At 45.1% G+C, this 15,000-nt stretch overlaps 1 protein-coding gene across 3 annotated transcripts in view; it reads left to right on the top strand.

Annotated features, from left to right (window-relative positions):
* Positions 1-15,000, top strand: part of LOC124046732 (neurexin-3a-like) — a 707,599-nt gene that overhangs the window by 171,857 nt on the left and 520,742 nt on the right. For all 3 annotated transcript variants that reach the window (XM_046367446.1, XM_046367444.1, XM_046367445.1), the window contains one exon: positions 3,864-4,025. In XM_046367446.1, the coding sequence (XP_046223402.1) occupies positions 3,864-4,025 (162 nt within the window). The remainder of the gene's footprint in view (positions 1-3,863; positions 4,026-15,000) is intronic.

Below are 15,000 nucleotides of genomic sequence, written 5' to 3'. Positions count from 1 at the left end.
AAAATTGCCCAGAAATCCACATTCTGAAATATGCTAATAGTCAAGCTCTTGTTCCCTTTCACCTCCTCAGTGAGAGTGGATGGAGGGAGGTTTCTGGCTCTAGGTGAGGGGCCAAAGATAGACTAGGACAATGGATTTAAACTATGAGATGTAAGGAATTTGTAGTTAGATTATCATTTGTAACACTTTTAATTTAGACTGTATTTTGTAAAATACATTAACGTCAGATGTTGTTTTTGACATTTCATTTGAAATATTTTAATGTTAATATGACTAAGGTTCATCCCTGTACCTATGGAATAGTTTGGAATTACACATTGAGTTATAGTCCATATAGTATCCCCCAGTCTTTCTCTTTCTCAATCACTCTCTCTAGCTTATCTCCCTGGGAACAAGCTTTTGTAGAAAATGACATCTAACTACTCATGGAATGAATCATTGTCCTACTGACCGTTGCCAAACCAGCTATTCCAAAGTCTTCATCATTCTTTATTCATATTGTTTATTTTTTATTTTTTTATTAATTAACAACCCCTCTGGTTCACTTTTTGTTTTCATTTCTCCCCCCCTTTTCCTCAAAGCAATCAGGCATTGGACACGCTATGGTAAACAAACTCCATTGTCTGGTATATATCATTCCTATTTTCCTTTGGGGTTTTCTGTGTTCTCCTTCCTTCCTCCCCCCTTTATTCCCTCCCTTTCTTCTTCCCCCTTTATTCCCTCCCCTCTTTATTTCCCCTCTTCCCTCCCCCTCTTTATTCCCTCCCTTTCTTCTTCCCCCTCTTCCCTCCCCCTCTTTATTTCCCATCTTCCCTCCCCCTCTTTGTTCCCTCCCTTTATTCCTTCCCATCTTCCCTCCCCTCTTCCCTCCCTCTCTTTATTCCCTCTCTTTCTTCCTTCCCCTCTTCCCTCCCCCTCTTTATTCCCTTCCTTTCTTCCCTCCCATCTTCCCTCCCCCTCTTTATTCCCTCCCTTTCTTCCTCCCCTCTTTATTTCCTATCTTCCCTCACCTTCTTTATTCCCTCCTTTTCTTCCTTCCCCTCTTCCCTCCCCATCTTTATTCCCTCCCTTTCTTCCTTCCCCTCTTCCCTCCCCCTCTTTATTCCCTCCCTTTCTTCCTCCCCTCTTTATTTCCTCCCTTTCTTCCTTCCCCTCTTCCCTCCCCCTCTTTCTTCCCTCCCATCTTCCCTCCCCCTGTTTATTCCCTCCCTTTCTTCCTCCCCCTCTTTATTTCCTATATTCCCTCCCCTTCTTTATTCCCTCCTTTTCTTCCTTCCCCTCTTCCCTTCCCCTCTTTATTCCCTCCCTTTCTTCCTTCCCCTCTTCCCTCCCCTCTTTATTCCCTCCCTTTCTTCCTTCCCTTCTTCCCTCCCCATCTTTATTCCCTCCCTTTCTTCCTTCCCCTCTTCCCTCCCCCTCTTTATTCCCTCCCTTTCTTCCTCCCCCTCTTTATTCCCTCCCTTTCTTCCTTCCCCTCTTCCCTCCCCCTCTTTATTCCATCCCTTTCTTCCTTCCCTCTTTATTCCATCCCTTTGTTCATTCCCCCTCTTTATTCCCTTTCTTCCCTCCCTCTTTATTCCCCATCTTCCCTCCCCCTCTTTATTCCCTCCCATCTTCCCTCCCCTCTTTATTCCCTCCCTTTCTTCCTTCCCCTCTTCCCTCCCCCTCTTTATTCCATCCCTTTCTTCCTTCCCCTCTTTATTCCATCCCTTTATTCATTCCCCCTCTTTATTCCCTTTCTTCCCTCCCCTCTTTATTCCCCATCTTCCCTCCCCCTCTTTATTCCCTCCCATCTTCCCTCCCTCTCTTTATTCCCTCCCTTTCTTCCTTCCCCTCTTACCTCCCATCTTCACTCCTCTCTTTATTCCCTCCCTTTCTTCCTTCCCCTCTTCCCTCCCCTCTTTATTCCCCCCTTTCTTCCTTCCCCTCTTCCCTCCCCCTTCCTTCCCCTCTTCCCTCCCCCTCTTTATTTCCTATCTTCGCTCCCCCACTTTATTCCCTCCCTTCTTCCTTCCCCTCTTCCCTCCCCCCCCCCCCTTTCTTCCTTCCCCTCTTCCCTCCCCCTTCCTTCCCCTCTTCCCTCACCTTCTTTATTTCCCCTCTTCCCGCCCCCTCTTTATTCCCTTCCTTTCTTCCTTCCCTCTTCCCTCCCCTCTTTATTCCCTTCCTTTCTTCCTTCCCCTCTTCCCTCCCCCTCTTTATTCCCTCCCTTTCTTCCTTCCCCTCTTCCCTCCCCTCTTTATTCCCTTCCTTTCTTCCTTCCCCTCTTCCCGCCCCCTCTTTATTCCCTTCCTTTCTTCCTTCCCCTCTTCCCTCCCCCTCTTTATTCCCTCCCTTTCTTCCTTCCCCTCTTCCCTCCCCCTCTTTATTTCCCATCTTCCCTCCCTCCCATTCTTCCTTCCCCTCTTCCCTCCCCCTCTTTATTTCCTATCTTCCCTCCCCTCTTTATTCCCTTCCTTTCTTCCTTCCCCTCTTCCCTCCCCCTCTTTATTCCCTTCCTTTCTTCCTTCCCATCTTCCCTCCCCCTCTTTATTCCCTCCCTTTCTTCCTCCCCCTCTTTATTTCCTATCTTCCCTCCCCCTCTTTATTCCCTCCCTTTCTTCCTTCCCCTCTTCCTTCTCCTCTTTCTTTTTTATGATTCTTCATTCTAGACACCATTCTCAAAAAAATAGGAAATGTGTTTGGTATTTCTTGGCTTTCTTTATATTCGATTCCCTCCCCCTGTCCCTCCCTCTCTCTTTCATCTTCCTGTTTCTCACAATACCTTCTCTCCTCCTTCCTTTCTGCTTTTCTACAAATTTTCTACAACTTCTTCCTCTCTTCCAAAGCCCTCCAGACCTAGTCTTTCTTTAGGGATATACTGTTTGACTAGAGCCTCCATGCATTTCATATCCTTTGACTGATGACTGTTGACCAAACTGCCAGCAGCTTTTCCACAACTACAACTACAACAAAATAGGAAAGGAAAACCCCAAACTGTTGACCAAACTGGGAGCTCTGACAGTTGTTTCCAGTAGACAGTGGTGCATGACATGCCCAAACCTCTCCCCCTCTCCCCCTCTCCCTCCATTCTCACACCATTCTCATCCTTTGCTTTCCTGAAAACCTAACTAACACCCAACTCTCACCTGCCATTCAAGCTGTCATTTGCGTGCACTGCATGTTAGTGTGGTGATTGTGATGCTACACCTGCCTTGAACCCCCCCCCCTCTCATGGCTTTTGGTGTGGTCTGAGTGTGTAGTGCTTGGCCTTTGGTATGTTCCATCCAGCTGACTTAGAGGGGTGGGCCTCACTTTGTGTTTGCACCCCCATTCACTCAACTTATTTTGTATTTAGACAGTATCTCACTGCAATATGGATATGATATTTAATCCTGCTCGTGTGTGGAACTAGCCGCACATCTCTATACTTGTCAATGTCTCAAAAAACCACCTATCAGTTGAACTCAAACTAAAACAAGCACAATCAATTTGTCCTTGGTGTTGGCATCTTACTAACCATTCAAACCTAGGCAAATTCCAAAATCCCCTAAGAAATCACATATTCTAACCTGCATTCAAATTTAAAGAAAATATACTGCTGATATATATTCTCTACCTGACCTTGTTGAACCCAAGAGTTGAAGTACGTGACGTAATCAATGAGGAATCCAGTGACACGGTCCTGGTTTTGGGACTGAGCCACACACCTGAAGCCATTACTCTATAGAGCGAGCATAACCAAAACACAACTGAGACAATATCCAGACAAAAAAAAAACCTAACAAACGAATTCCCTGGTACATAAGAGGAACCCAATTCCTAACCAACCCCAAGATGGTCATGAGTGGACTTTCTCCTTCCTGGTTCTTCCCGTTGTCTAGGTGACATTATCAGTTGACGGTATCCTGACGACCACGGGCTACACCCAGGAGGACTACACCATGCTGGGATCCGATGACTTCTTCTACGTGGGTGGAAGCCCCAGTACCGCCGACCTGCCTGGGTCTCCTGTCAGCAACAACTTCATGGGCTGCCTCAAAGAGGTGAGACTGCTGGCAGTATGTATCTTTTAGATTTGAAAAGGAAGAGGCTGTGAGTGAGTGAGACTGATGGCAGTATGTATCTTTTAGATTTGAAAAGGAAGAGGCTGTGAGTGAGTGAGACTGATGGCAGTATGTATCTTTAAGATTTGAAAAGGAAGAGGCTGTGAGTGAGTGAGACTGCTGGCAGTATGTACCTTTTTAGATTTGAAAAGAAAAAGCGCAAACACTCGCTCACCATTGCGAAAACATATTGCTGCTTAACGAAATTCGTTATTGAAAAGGATTTTGCTGGTGAGCAAGAGCTGCACCTTTTCCTTTTCAATGATTATCAAATTGTTTGGTTGCCCCTCGACTCAAGATGGTTGAGCCTTTTTCCATTTCTACATTTCCATTTGATTAATTTAGCAGAATCTCTTAGAAACCAATGTTTCTAAAATGGTTGTACAGGACTATCTTGTCCAGCAGGACAAGGTAGTCCTGAAAGTTTGGGAACTGATACTATGCTACACTGTGTGTTCGCTAAAAGGTTACTTGTAAAAAGAGAGCATTTTGCAATGTATATTATGTATGCTCTGTGGGTCTCATGAAATCAAGACTGAATTCAATAAATCCCATCTGGTTTTGAAGAAGGGAGACACAAACTTTAAAAAACTTCTTGGAGCCGTCTGATCAAATCCACAGTGGTTATACCACCGACATCAAACTGTTGCAGGGGTATTTCATTTAGTCTTTAAATTGTTGGTAAATCATTTGTTTGCGGCTGAGGACGTCTAGCAGTGGCTTGGTTGCAGAGGCTCGGGTAAAGAGATGGACTGGGATTGGTTGACTATGTAGATGGGTCAAATGTGACAAAAGGAAGCAAAGGGACTGATTAGATGCTGATGTAGCATGGTTCATTCTGCATTGTGTGCTTTTCAGTGCACAACAGCACACCATACAGTACAAGTAAAATAATACAGAACACTATTCGGACAAAATAAAAGACATACCTGCACACGAAGAGACAACACACAATATGTTAGCCCTTGGCGCAGTCATAGCTCTCAGGCATCTGCGCAAGCACATGGACACTCACTCAAACACTGTCCCAAGTACTCACAAGTTACAATAGATACCCTAGTTAGCGAGCTTGTTGAAACTTGTTAACATAAACCTTTATATTATCCACATTGTAACACACTTATGGTTGCTTAACAGCACATTGTGTAACATTACCACGTTATTTTATTAAACCATTTCGGAGCCAAGGACAACGTACCTTGCTATGCCGAAGGTCAGGCAAAAGAGAACCATAAGGGGGTATGGAAATACAGATAACCCGCGATGGACCAAACCAAAATATACAAAACTTTTACAATCACATGTACGTACAATATTGATATGAAAAAGTGTTTTTACACCAAAGAATAACATTAGCTATGCAGCTGTAATTAACTTCTTGCTTCGAGCCATCCCGGATCCGGGATCGTGACTGCAGCCTCAAGCCATTACCATAACGCAACGTTAACTATTCATGAAAATCGCAAATGAAATGAAATCAATATGCTAGCTCTCAAGCTTAGCCTTTTGTTATCAACACTGTCATCTCAGATTTTCAAAATATGCTTCTCAACCATAGCAAAACAAGCATTTGTGTAACAGTATTGATAGCTAGCGTAGCATTTAGCATAGCATTTAGCGTTAGCATTCAGCATGCAACATTCAGCATGCAGCATTCAGCATGCACAAAAACCAGAAAAGCATTCAAATAAAATCATTTACCTTTGAAGAACTTCGGATGTTTTCAATGAGGAGACTCTCAGTTAGATGGCAAATGTTCCGTTTTTCCTGAAAGATTATTTGTTTAGGACAAATCGCTCCGTTTTCTGCGTCACGTTTAGCTACGAAAATAACCTGTATCCAGGATTGTGTAAATCTATCCGCAAGCTCATTAGCATAACGCAACGTTAACTATTCATGAAAATCGCAAATTAAATGAAATAAATCTATTTGCTCTCAAGCTTAGCCTTTTGGTAACAACACTGTCATCTCAGATTTCCAAAATATGCTTTTGAACCATAGCTAAAAAATAATTTGTGTAACAGTATTGATAGCCTAGCATAGGATTATGCCTGGCATTCAGCATGCAACATTTTCACAAAAAACAGAAAAGCATTCAAATAAAATAATTTACCTTTGAAGAACTTCAGATGTTTTCAATGAGACTCTCAGATAGCAAATGTTCAGTTTTTACAAAAATATTATTTGTGTTGACAAATCGCTCCGTTTTCTTCACATTTGGGTAAGAAAAAAAAAAAGAAAAATAATTTAGTCATTAAAACTCGAACTTTTTTCCAAATCAACTCCATAATATCGACAGAAACAAGGCAAACAATGTTTAGAATCAATCCTCAAGGTGTTTTTCACATATCTATCGATGATAAATCCTTAGTGGCAGTTGACTTTCTCTTCTGAAGAAATGGAACGCGCATGGACCTAGAGATTACGCAATAATTTCGACACAGGACACCGGGCGGACACCTGGTAAATGTAGTCTCTTATGGTCAATCTTCCAATGATATGCCTACAAATACGTCAAAATGCTGCAGACACCTTGGAGAAACGACAGAAAGGGCAGGCTCATTCCTGGCGCATTCACAGCCATATAAGGAGACATTGGAACACAGCGCCTTCAGAATCTGGGACATTTCCTGTATGAAACTTCATCTTGGTTTCGCCTGTAGCATTAGTTCTGGGGCACTCAAAGATAATATCTTTGCAGTTTTGGAAACGTCAGAGTTTTTTCTTTCCAAAGCTGTCAATTCCATGCAGGGTCGAGCATCTTTTCGTGACAAAATATCTTGTTTAAAACGGGAACGTTTTTTATCCAAAAATTAAAAGAGCGCACCCTATCTCGAAGAAGTTAAATTAAAAACACACTGAATTATTATTATTATTATTATCAAATAATTAACATCCTCTCTTGACCTGGCTTATTGGAATTGGTCAATGTGTGCAACTTGGTGCATAATCTAGAGGAACAACATCACACTGCTACACTGACATTCAGCCCCTTTTAAACAGCGCCCTCTGAGCAAACACACAGAAACACACACACAGAAACACACACACAGAAACACACACACAGAAACACACACACAGAAACACACACACAGAAATACACACACACAGAAACACACACACAGAAACACACACACAGAAACACACACGCAGAAACACACACACGGAAACACACACACAGAAACACACACGCAGAAACACACACACAGAAACACACACGCAGAAACACGCACACAGAAACACACACACACAGAAACACACACACAGAAGCACACACGCAGAAACACACACACACAGAAACACACACACAGAAACACACACACAGAAACACACACACACAGAAACACATATACAGACAAATGTGTACACACACACACACACACACACACACACACACACACACACACACACACACACACACACACACACACACACACACACACACACACACACAAACCTATGCACGCTCCGTGGAGCTGGTGATGTCATCCTTTAGCGCCAGCAATCACTACTGTTACACTGGGCCTTTACGCCTAACTACATTATACTGACCCAATCACTACTGTTACACTGGGCCTCTACCCCTAACTACATTATACTGACCCAGTCACTACTGTAACACTGGGCCTCTACCCCTAACTACATTATACTGACCCAGTCACTACTGTAACACTGGGCCTCTGTACCCTCTACCCCTACTACATTATACTGACCCAGTCACTACTGTAACACTGGGCCTCTACCCCTAACTACATTATACTGACCCAGTCACTACTGTAACACTGGGCCTCTACCCCTAACTACATTATACTGACCCAGTCACTACTGTAACACTGGGCCTCTACCCCTAACTACATTATACTGACCCAGTCACTACTGTAACACTGGGCCTCTACCCCTAACTACATTATACTGACCCAGTCACTACTGTAACACTGGGCCTCTACCCCTAACTACATTATACTGACCCAGTCACTACTGTAACACTGGGCCTCTACCCCTAACTACATTATACTGACCCAGTCACTACTGTAACACTGGGCCTCTACCCCTAACTACATTATACTGACCCAGTCACTACTGTAACACTGGGCCTCTACCCCTAACTACATTATACTGACCCAGTCACTACTGTAACACTGGGCCTCTACCCCTAACTACATTATACTGACCCAGTCACTACTGTAACACTGGGCCTCTACCCCTAACTACATTATACTGACCCAGTCACTACTGTAACACTGGGCCTCTACCCCTAACTACATTATACTGACCCAGTCACTACTGTAACACTGGGCCTCTACCCCTAACTACATTATACTGACCCAGTCACTACTGTAACACTGGGCCTCTACCCCTAACTACATTATACTGACCCAGTCACTACTGTAACACTGGGCCTCTACCCCTAACTACATTATACTGACCCAGTCACTACTGTAACACTGGGCCTCTACCCCTAACTAACTACATTATACTGACCCAGTCACTACTGTAATACTGGGCCTCTACCCCTAACTACATTATACTGACCCAGTCACTACTGTAACACTGGGCCTCTACCCCTACGTACATTATACTGACCCAGTCACTACTGTAACACTGGGCCTCTACCCCTACCTACATTATACTGACCCAGTCACTACTGTAACACTGGGCCTCTACCCCTAACTACATTATACTGACCCAGTCACTACTGTAACACTGGGCCTCTACCCCTACCTACATTATACTGACCCAGTCACTACTGTAACACTGGGCCTCTACCCCTAACTACATTATACTGACCCAGTCACTACTGTAATACTGGGCCTCTACCCCTAACTACATTATACTGACCCAGTCACTACTGTAACACTGGGCCTCTACCCCTAACTACATTATACTGACCCAGTCACTACTGTAATACTGGGCCTCTACCCCTAACTACATTATACTGACCCAGTCACTACTGTAACACTGGGCCTCTACCCCTAACTACATTATACTGACCCAGTCACTACTGTAACACTGGGCCTCTACCCCTAACTACATTATACTGACCCAGTCACTACTGTAACACTGGGCCTCTACCCCTAACTACATTATACTGACCCAGTCACTACTGTAACACTGGGCCTCTACCCCTAACTACATTATACTGACCCAGTCACTACTGTAACACTGGGCCTCTACCCCTAACTACATTATACTGACCCAGTCACTACTGTAACACTGGGCCTCTACCCCTACCTACATTATACTGACCCAGTCACTACTGTAACACTGGGCCTCTACCCCTAACTACATTATACTGACCCAGTCACTACTGTAACACTGGGCCTCTACCCCTAACTACATTATACTGACCCAGTCACTACTGTTACACTGGGCCTCTACCCCTAACTACATTATACTGACCCAGTCACTACTGTAACACTGGGCCTCTACCCCTAACTACATTATACTGACCCAGTCACTACTGTAACACTGGGCCTCTACCCCTAACTACATTATACTGACCCAGTCACTACTGTAACAGTGTTCCCACTTGCTCTTTAACAACATCATACATGCGTATGAACACTTATTCATATGTGAATCCACAGTCACTGATGTCAGGTAGGTCACTGTTCCACCGTTGTTGATCAGAATGCATCTGGTCCCTTTTCCTTTCAGCCTCCATCTACCTCATGAAGGGTGAATCACACACACACACACACACACACACACACACACACACACACACACACACACACACACACACACACACACACACACCACACACCACACACACACACACACACACACACACACACACACACACACACACACACACACACACACACACACACACACACACACACACACACACACACACACACACACACACACACACACACACACACACACACACACACACACACACACACACACACACACACACACACACACACACACACACACACACACCAAACACACACCACACCACACACACCACACCACACACCAGACACACACACCACACACACACACACCACACCACACACCACACACACACACACCACACACACACCACACACCACACACCACACACGCAAACCCGCATGTACACAGAAACATTCCTATCCTCCACACTGCTTTCCCTGCCATTAAGACTAATTTGCCTGCTGGCGATGTCCCTGCTATCCAACACCATTATGGATAAATGTTTTGTTACCATGGCACCAGGTAGTCCCAACGTCTCCCGCTGCTCACACACACACACACACACACACACACACACACACACACACACACACACACACACACACACACACACACACACACACACACACACACACACACACACACACACACACACACACACACACACACACACACACACACACACACACACACACACACACACACACACACACACACATTTCCTTGGTAGCTGTTGGTAGCCGGTCATTGTGCCTTACATAAATGGACATAATGATAGTCATTATGACTCCTTTATCATCCGTAAGACGTCTATCTTTTCAGAGAAACGCTGACAAAGAGACTGCTAAGTTTTGTTAAAATAACGTCAAAATCAATCATTTATACATGTAGTGTAATTGTAATCATCAGAGAATTGTATACCATTTCAGAACGTCAATACATTTTGTCGCATAATCAACATGAATATTTTGTTATTTGCAATAGTTTATACTGTACTACAAGTACATTTTGAAAGGAACACAAGTATTTGTTGAAAATCATATTGTAAACAGCTAAGTATACAAAATAATAAAATAAAATAAATAAAAAACTATGTTTTAAGAGAGAATAGGCAATGGTCTGAAGTCGGAAAATAATGGAAAATCACATGAGCACCACACAGCCTATTCCACCCATGCTCTAGCAAGGTTTTTCAGTGCACAGCTTTGACCTACTACAGTAGCTATTAAAAAAATATTTAACCTTTATTTAACCAGGCAAGTCAGTTAAGAGCAAATTCTTATTTTACAATGACGGCCTAGGAACAGTGGGTTAACTGCCTTGTTCAGGGGCAAAACCTCAGCTCGAGGATTCCATCTTGAAAGCTTTTGGTTACTGGCCCAATGCTCTAATCTAGGCTTCCTGCCGTCCCAAGATATGTTGGTATTGCACTTCAAACTATATGCAGGCAGGTTGCTGTGAATTCCCTCACCCGTCGAAGAGGTCGGCTGTGAATTCCATCACCTGTCTGAACGGTCGGCTGTGAATGCCCTCACCTGTTTGATAGGTCGGCTGTGAATGCCGTCACCTGTTTGATGGGTCGGCTGTGAATGCCCTCATCTGTTTGAGGGGTCGGCTGTGAATGCCCTCACCCGTTTGAGGGGTCGGCTGTGAATGCCCTCATCTGTTTGAGGGGTCGGCTGTGAATGCCCTCACCCGTTTGAGGGGTCGGCTGTGAATGCCCTCACCTGTCTGAACGGTCGGCTGTGAATGCCCTCACCTGTTTTAGGGGTCGGCTGTGAATGCCCTCACCCGTTTGAGGGGTCGGCTGTGAATGCCATCACCTGTCTGAACGGTTGGCTGTGAATGCCCTCATCTGTTTGAGGGGTCGGCTGTGAATGCCCTCATCCGTTTGAGGGGTCGGCTGTGAATATCCTCACCCGTTTGAGGGGTCAGCTGTGAATGCCCTCACCCATTTGAGGGGTCGGCTGTGAATGCCCTCATCCGTTTGAGGGGTCGGCTGTGAATATCCTCACCCGTTTGAGGGGTCATCTGTGAATGCCCTCACCCATTTGAGGGGTCGGCTGTGAATGCCCTCATCCGTTTGAGGGGTCGGCTGTGAATATCCTCACCCGTTTGAGGGGTCAGCTGTGAATGCCCTCATCCGTTTGAGGGGTCAGCTGTGAATGCCCTCACCCATTTGAGGGGTCGGCTGTGAATGCCCTCATCCGTTTGAGGGGTCAGCTGTGAATGCCCTCACCCATTTGAGGGGTCGGCTGTGAATGTTCTCATCCATCTAAGAGGTCGGCTGTGATTGCCCTCACCTGATAGTACTGACTGTGATTGCCCTCACCTGATAGTACTGACTGGGATTGCCCTCACCTGATAGTACTGACTGTGATTGCCCTCACCTGGTAGTACTGACTGGGATTGCCCTCACCTGATAGTACTGACTGTGATTGCCCTCACCTGATAGTACTGACTGTGAATGCCCTCACCTGATAGTACTGACTGTGATTGCCCTCACCTGATAGTACTGACTGTGATTGCCCTCACCTGATAGTACTGACTGTGATTGCCCTCACCTGATAGTACTGACTGGGATTGCCCTCACCTGATAGTACTGACTGTGATTGCCCTCACCTGATAGTACTGACTGGGATTGCCCTCACCTGATAGTACTGACTGTGATTGCCCTCACCTGGTAGTACTGACTGGGATTGCCCTCACCCGCTAGTACTGACTGGGATTGCCCTCACCTGATAGTACTGACTGTGATTGCCCACACCCGCTAGTACTGACTGGGATTGCCCTCACCTGATAGTACTGACTGATTGTCCTCACCTGATAGTACTGACTGTTATTGTCCTCACCCGGTAGTACTGACTGTGATTGCCCTCACCCGGTAGTACTGACTGTGAATGCCCTCACCCGGTAGTACTGACTGTGATTGCCCTCACCCGGTAGTACTGACTGTGAATGCCCTCACCTGATAGTACTGACTGTGATTGCCCTCACCCGGTAGTACTGACTGTGATTGCCCTCACCCGGTAGTACTGACTGTGATTGCCCTCACCCGGTAGTACTGACTGTGAATGCCCTCACCCTTCTAAGAGGTCGGCTGGGATTGTCCTCACCCGGTAGTACTGACTGTGAATGCCCTCACCTGGTAGTACTGACTGTGATTGCCCACACCCGGTAGTACTGACTGTGATTGCCCACACCCGGTAGTACTGACTGTGATTGCCCACACCTGATAGTACTGACTGTGATTGCCCACACCCGGTAGTACTGACTGTGATTGCCCACACCTGATAGTACTGACTGTGAATGCCCTCACCTGATAGTACTGACTGTGATTGCCCTCACCCGTTAGTACTGACTGTGATTGCCCTCACCCGCTAGTACTGACTGTGATTGCCCTCACCCGCTAGTACTGACTGTGAATGCCCTCACCCGCTAGTACTGACTGTGATTGCCCTCACCCTTCTAAGAGGTCGGCTGGGATTGTCCTCACCCGTTAGTACTGACTGTGATTGCCCTCACCCTTCTAAGAGGTCGGCTGGGATTGCCCTCACCCGTTAGTACTGACTGTGAATGCCCTCACCTGATAGTACTGACTGTGATTGTCCTCACCCGCTAGTACTGACTGTGAATGCCCTCACCCTTCTAAGAGGTCGGCTGGGATTGTCCTCACCCGTTAGTACTGACTGTGAATGCCCTCACCCTTCTAAGAGGTCGGCTGGGATTGTCCTCACCCGTTAGTACTGACTGGGATTTGGGTTCAGACCTTCTATAGGATGTCTGGTAAGAACAATGCCGATGCTTCTTTTTCAGGGTTTTAATTCCATTTCCTCTTCACCGACATACTTTGATTTATATACCATGAATCCTGATTATATACTTGGATCTTGACTGGGAGTAAATCGTGGTGGAATAGTGTTAATCTGAATGAATTGTAGTTATTTCAATGCACGGAGAACTATCAGATATTCTTGTTACTGTCCACAACAAAAATGGACCTAAGAAAAATGTGTGTCTTCTTTCTTCGGACGACGATAACACTCTGACCTGATTGGGTGCAGTGTTCAGATGCGCCTTTTCAAGCGCTCTGATTGGTTTGTAATCACAGGGCTATGATAGGTGAGGGATAACTAAGGTAGCGCTGAACAGCCAAACTAATGGGACTCAAGGGAAACTGAAAGGACTGTGAGGGAAAGTTAGGTAGAGAGGAGGGGAACAGGAGAGGCTTTTTTTTACAAGCATTTCACTGTGTTCGGTAAAAATGATAGGCCTTTCAAACGTTTTATGTAACATTATCGGCAAGTAACTTGAGCCCTACTTTAAAAAAGAATGATTTAACCTCTATTTTAATAGGCAAGTCAGTTAAGAACAAATTCTTATTTACAATGACGGCCTACCCCGGCCAAACCCTAACGGCGCTGGGCCAAATGCGTGCCACCCTATGGGACTCCCAATCACGGCCGGTTGTAATACAGCCTGGAATCGAACCAGGGTGTGTCTGTAGTGATGCCTCAAGCACTGAGGCATCACTTCAGACTGCTGCACCACTCGGGAGCCCCCTACTGTCCCAAAGCGATTTAGAGTTGTTTAACGAGAGTGACGAGTGTGTGGATGTAATGGTAATCGAATCAAATCAAATTTATTTATATAGCCCTTCGTACATCAGCTGATATCTCAAAGTGCTGTACAGAAACCCAACCTAAAACCCCAAACAGCAAGCAATGCAGGTGTAGAAGCACGGTGGGTAATATTATCAAAATCTCACTTATAATCTATGATTCAGTGTAAATTACCTATCACATTATTCAAATGATCAGAATCATTATTTTTTATATATATGCATGTCAACATATTAGGAAAGAATTAAGAGTAGGCAGAGTGATTGTGACAGGAGAACATTCTCACATGTTTTACCATTGCAGCATTTGACATACATTCAAGGTGGTTGTATGAAGTGTGCTACACATTTCACAGCAGGCGATGCCTCATCGCGATTGGCTATTCCCCATCACTTGCAACATGTTAATGAGCTCAATCACTATCTTTCCTTTGCTGAGAAACTTTGATAAGTTGATTTTACTCTTGGCTCAAAGTTTAACATCATCATAAACCCTACTCTGAGCTGTGTCTTAACGCCATCCTAAAACCTACTCTGAGCAGTGTCTTAACGCCATCCTAAAACCTACTCTGAGCAGTGTCTTAACGCCATCCTAAAACCTACTCT

The sequence above is a fragment of the Oncorhynchus gorbuscha genome, linkage group LG10, assembly GCF_021184085.1.
Source record: "Oncorhynchus gorbuscha isolate QuinsamMale2020 ecotype Even-year linkage group LG10, OgorEven_v1.0, whole genome shotgun sequence".
NCBI lineage: Eukaryota > Metazoa > Chordata > Actinopteri > Salmoniformes > Salmonidae > Oncorhynchus > Oncorhynchus gorbuscha.
This window is presented reverse-complemented; position numbering and strand designations above follow the sequence as displayed.